This window comes from Cyprinodon variegatus, unplaced genomic scaffold (genome assembly GCF_000732505.1).
Source record: "Cyprinodon variegatus isolate N-32 unplaced genomic scaffold, C_variegatus-1.0 Scaffold309, whole genome shotgun sequence".
NCBI classification, from domain to species: Eukaryota; Metazoa; Chordata; class Actinopteri; order Cyprinodontiformes; family Cyprinodontidae; genus Cyprinodon; species Cyprinodon variegatus.
The window spans coordinates 21,616-27,213 of NW_015150762.1; the positions used below are offsets into that span (position 1 = coordinate 21,616).

Consider the following 5,598-nt stretch of genomic DNA (forward strand, 5'->3'; position numbering starts at 1 on the left):
TATATATATAATACACACAGTATATATATATATAGCTGGAAAGTCCAATGAGCCACATGTTGCAGAACATTTGGACCCCAGTCCATTGGTGCTTAGTTAATTTCTCTTCTGGATCATTTTCTGTTAACCTAAGAGGTTAATCCGCAGTGGATCAGCTCTTTCAGAAAATCTCAGACACCAATAAATATATTGGCAGAACCTTGCAGAGTCTGACACTAGACGTGTTTTAGCTTTCATTTTTTAAGCATTTTGACAATCTGGTGAATTTGCTGGTGTGTCTTCTGTGCTGCTGAAAATTTTGCTGGTAAATAACTGACAATATGTGTTGTTATTATTAATGTGTTCAGTGTGCCTACCTTTTACAGTAACAGTAAAGGAATGTGTTGCATTCCCATGACTGTTGTGAGCCCTACATTTGTACTCCCCTTCATCATCTTCAGTGATGCTCTCAAAGTGAAGCCAGCGATTAAAGGTTTCAATTCTGGCACTTGTGGTCTTGAGATCACCATCCGTTTTCTCCCATTCCACCTTGGGTGTCGGCCTGTGGGGAACAGATAAGGATGAGAGGGAGACTGGCAGAGATCTGATCAGATCAACTCATCAAAGGAAGTAGATATTAAGAGATACAGATAAACAGGGAATGAAGAGGAAAACAATAACTATAATAGGAATTATAAAATTGGAGCTTATAAGGGGGCAAACAGAGTAAGTCTTACGAAGAGATTCATGGAAACTTTGTGTCGCCAGATTAAATGTAAATTTCCCAATGATTTGCCTCTGCTATGAGTTTTTATATTAATCCTCCTGGTGGTGAAAAAATTTAAAGTGGTATTTAAGAAAAGCATTTACAGCCCTCACAGAGTTAAAGTATTTTTCTGAAAGTAGAACAGCTTGCAGTCAAAGTACCGAGTACGGAGTCAGGGGTGCAAAAGAGGAGTAAAAAAGGAAAAGGAATCTAGAGGCCTATGATTCACAGGAGCCAAGAGAGGTCCCTAATACAATACAATAATGACAAAATATATATATATATATATATATATATATATATATATATATATATATGTAAATACAGTAGAGATACAGAAGGAGATTAGAATATTAAATAGCAACAATCACATCGCCTCATATTTGTATTTTTTTCACCACAAACAGTCGACAGTGTTTCACTAAATTCTTGCTGTTGTCAACAAATGAAGTTGCAAAAGGAGACCTGACTCAGCAATGTTGTGTCATGTCATTCCTTGATATACTATCACACAAGTTTACCTATTGGAAGTAGGAGTCACCAACCATGGTTTAGCTTTAAATCTCCACAGTGGTTTATTTATGGGACCTAATACATTTAGTTCATACAGCATAATATACCATATATCATACCACTTTACTTTTGTCTAACGTCTATCGATGATTGTATGATTTCTATCTATTTATTAGCTTTTATTGTTAACTTGTCGCATCCTCTTGAATAGATAATAATGTTTGAGCTACACTGACTCATAAAATGCAGCAAAGCATTTTGTCTTTGATCATATTTCCTGCTGAATTTGTATTCATTTCTCCACGGAAGGGGGTCATTTGTATTTAAGTTTTGTTTTCTGAGGTAATTTAAGGAGGATTTTAAGCAAATAACAATGGACGACTTAATGAATGTATCAATAAATCAGTTTAAAAAAGAAAATCTATAGGAAACCTCTACTTTAAAATACTACCCTAACAAAACTATCTGTGATCCTTACAGGCCTTTAGGGATGCATTCGAGGGTGAGACGTTGACCCCTGAGGGCCTGCTTTACAGTATGGGAACCTTGGGGCTGGAGGAGATGTGGTTTTTTTTCATGCATAACATCGTTACCTGGAAAGCAATAGAGAGAGAAGAGTTCATAAGTAGACATTCACACTGGTCTGTTCTTTATTTAAGCTATGAGATCATTGCCAAATAATTTTATTTAAAAGATAATTAAATGAACATGGTGAAATAGGTCGTTATAAAAATAAAATGTGTCTACAAACAGCACCTTGACTGACTCTACCAAGCTTCTCCTTCTGGTTTACAAAGAAGCAACACTTGCATAATGCTGAGCTTTCTAACTATACTGAACTTGTGCACATGCTAAAAAAAGCAGAGACCTCCACTGAGCAATAACTTTCATCAACAGAAGTGTTTCCTAAAAAATGTACCCTTTATGCTCCTTCTTGCAATGACAAAAAAAGCTGTATTCCCTCATCTGCTGTTGACCTGATTTCATCCCTAACACACATGTATGTGAAATTAGATGTCAGGCTGCTACAGACTTGCACAGATTTCATCAAGATAAAACAGATGCAGTAGTGTGTATTTGTGGGGGTGGATGTGTGCTCTCACTTGACACGACGTTGAGTTTCGCAACAGTCACAAGGATAACAGTCCTGGCTTCCTCATATTGAGCATAGCAGTTGTAGTCTTTACGGCTGTCGCTCTTTAGAAGATTTGCAAAATACAAATTCCCATCCAGGCCAATAATAACTCTGTCAGTCTGGTCGATGTGTCGCATTTCTGTGGAAACCAAGCCAAATAGAGTAGTCAAAGCGTAAGAGTTCAGCTTTACAATTTCTAAAATAAAAAATATCTCTGATGTGAGATTCAGAATTTAGTGTAGAGGAAAAGAACCTGAGCAGTGAGAAGGAAAGAATAAATAAATACATAAAAGCATAAACGCAAACTGGATGAAATACTGACTTTTTCCCATCCAGTAGACCTGAGGAGTAGTTGACTTCTTTGGAGGGTTGCAGGTCAGGATGATGCTCTCTCCTACGAATGCGGTCTTGTGGAGTTCATGTTCTTTTGTTACAAGCGGAACAGCTGAAACAAAAATACAACAGCTTTAATAGTTTATTTTATATGCATAAGGGACAGATATATGTACTTTTGAAATATTTAGTGTTGGTGTGTGGTTTATCCTCAACTAAAGAGGGCTGTTTGGCAGTGACTCAGAGATCAGTGATAAGAAAATTGACTTTTCTGAGAAAACTTTTTTACTAGTTTCTCTCTTTCATGCAGCCGTGTTCTTCAACCTGGGAGGTGTTCTCTGTTCAGCAGAATCCAGTACCGTGTTGCTACAAAGCGGTACCCTTTTCTTGAAAGGCCGGTATGTTTGACTGGAGGTATTTTCAAGATCTGTCAGTTCTGATTTCTTTCTGGGAAAAATTAAACCTATTTTCCTTCCCTCAAATAAAGGTCACTTAAGGCAAAAAAAAAAAAATGTTTGGTTTGTATCTTACTGTAACCCTTACTAGGCTTGGGGACATACTGGACAATTTGTCTAATTTCTCCAAATACTCTAAATTTAGGCCCTTTTATGTCATCAGCTGCCATAATGTCTTAGTTTCCCCTTTTTTCAACTGAAAGGAGCATTTTGCCTGATTCCTCTTTTTGTAAATCCAGCAGACATTTTTTCTACCATTCTTCTGTCCCACAGAAGGCTTGGTGCTTTGCTGTTTTCCTGGATGGATTAAGTAACACTGCTAATGCTGCCATAAAACTCCAAAGGTTCTTGTTCTGCTATTATTATTCTTTCTCCACCTTAGAAAGTGCTCCTTGTTCTGTTTTGTGTTTTTTTTATGTTTTTTTAACTTCTCAACCTCTAACCACTTGTGCCAGATGGTCACTCATCCAGGGTTTGGTTCTCTTCTTCTTCTTAAAACAGACTGGTTGCTCTCCACTATCTCCACATGTTCTGCCAGAGATTTAGATTCCTGCAAAGTTTGATGTAATCACTTGTGTTGATTGTATGATAATACCAGAATGGACTGAAGACATTTTTTATTTAATTTGGGCAGAAATGAGGGCTGCAAAGTGAGGAAGTGGGTAGCACTGCTGTCTTGCAGCTAGAAGGTTCTGGGTTCGATTCATGGGGTCTTTCTGCATGTTTGCATGTTCTCCCTGAGCATGCGTGGGTTCTCTCCGGGTACTCAGGCTTCCTCCCACAGTCCAAAAGACTGTTAGACTCCTTAAAGTCTCCTTAGGTGTGTGTGTGTGTGAATGGTTGTTAGTCTCTGTGTTGCCCTGCGATGAACTGGCGACCTGTCCAAGGTGTACCACCTCTCTCACCCATTGACAGCTGGAGATAGGCACCAGCACTCCTCGCGACCCCAATTTGGATTAAGCGTGTTAGAAAATAGATGGATGGGCAGAAATGTATTCTGTAAACAACTGGATGTAAAATAGAAAAAATAACTAATACTTAGGACATTCAGTGTCTGTGTTGATTCAGATATATTTAATCCTTATTGCTCTTATTATTTGATCCCCTCTAATCACTTTGTAATTAAATAAATTTTAATTGCTGTTTTGTTTGTTATTTTTATACAAATTTTTACATAACAAATAATAACTCATAGTTTTTAATAAATTATTTTTTTGTTAATCAATTACTGGTAAGCATATATTTCACTTTTTGTGTAGTTTTATCTCTCAGACCCTTTAAAAACTGCCATAATGTTTCAGTAAATTTGGAATCAGGGTGTACTTTTGCGTTTGCGGTAGACTGAACTGATTTTGATGAATAAACCTAACTGTACTGTGAGTTTGAAGTAAACAAAACAAAAAAATCCAACAAAAAAAGGCTAAATTTTACTGCTCCATGACATATATAGGGTTAAAACATGAACCTCCCATCACCGGTATTGTAACCTCATGGCTGAATGACGAATCTGTTCCTAGGAAACGGTTTCCAGAGCAACAAGAGATGAGAGAGCAAAACTGGTTTTCCAAGTCTAAGACCATGGTAGCATAGACGTGAAGAGATTCTCTTCACATGAATCATCACCTGTCATACATTTTTACTATGCTGAGATTTACTCTGGTCTATTTTTACAGTGTGTATGAATATGTGTTAGACTCACAATCTACTATAACCTTTGCAGTTTGTGTCACAGCGGTTCCCTTGTTATTGGCGGCAAAGCATTGGTAGATGCCTGCAAATGAATCCAGGGGCATATCTTCATGTTCTGAGGCGTCAACAACACTGGACCCTGTCTGCTCTGGACCAAACTGTTTCCCATCCTTTTCCCAGCGGATCCTAAAGACAGAAAGAGAGGATTGTTTTAAAAACAGGATTACCGGGAGTGTAGAAATGCAAGAATAACATAAATTATATTCATTATTTCAATTAGAATTGGTTCTAACAGTTGGAGGTTTGCGAGATGCAATCTGGCAATTTCTTGATAAAATAACCACAACTGAACACAAGAAAATATTGCTGAATGGTCATTTATATTACTCAGAAATTTGTAACTTTACACTTGTATATTTCAAATGGACAATTTTCTCCCACTTTTTATGAGACTTTGTTTGCCCTCTTACTGAACCACAATCTCTCCCAAGAGGACAGGCAAATGAAAAATGCACACTTTGAACATGTGATTAGTATGGAAGAGGATTAGGGCTACTGGAAAAAAAAAAAGTTTACTGATTTTAAAATTTTATTTCAGTTTAGTACAGGAAAAAAGTCAGAATTCTGACTTTTTTCCCGTACTAATTCTGAGAATTCTGACTTTCATCTCAGAATTCTGACCTTTTTCCCGTACTAATTCTGAGAATTCTGACTTTAATCTCAGAATT

The 5,598-nt window shown here is 37.1% G+C and overlaps 1 protein-coding gene across 3 annotated transcripts in view; it reads right to left on the reverse strand.

Moving 5' to 3' along the window:
• LOC107090732 (neural cell adhesion molecule L1-like) overlaps nucleotides 1-5,598 on the reverse strand; it is a 53,301-nt gene that overhangs the window by 20,558 nt on the left and 27,145 nt on the right. For all 3 annotated transcript variants that reach the window (XM_015384290.1, XM_015384288.1, XM_015384289.1), the window contains 5 exons: nucleotides 4,881-5,056; nucleotides 2,716-2,838; nucleotides 2,362-2,532; nucleotides 1,737-1,851; nucleotides 357-541 (listed from right to left, as the gene is read on the reverse strand). In XM_015384290.1, coding sequence (XP_015239776.1) covers nucleotides 357-541; nucleotides 1,737-1,851; nucleotides 2,362-2,532; nucleotides 2,716-2,838; nucleotides 4,881-5,056 — 770 coding nt within the window. The remainder of the gene's footprint in view (nucleotides 1-356; nucleotides 542-1,736; nucleotides 1,852-2,361; nucleotides 2,533-2,715; nucleotides 2,839-4,880; nucleotides 5,057-5,598) is intronic.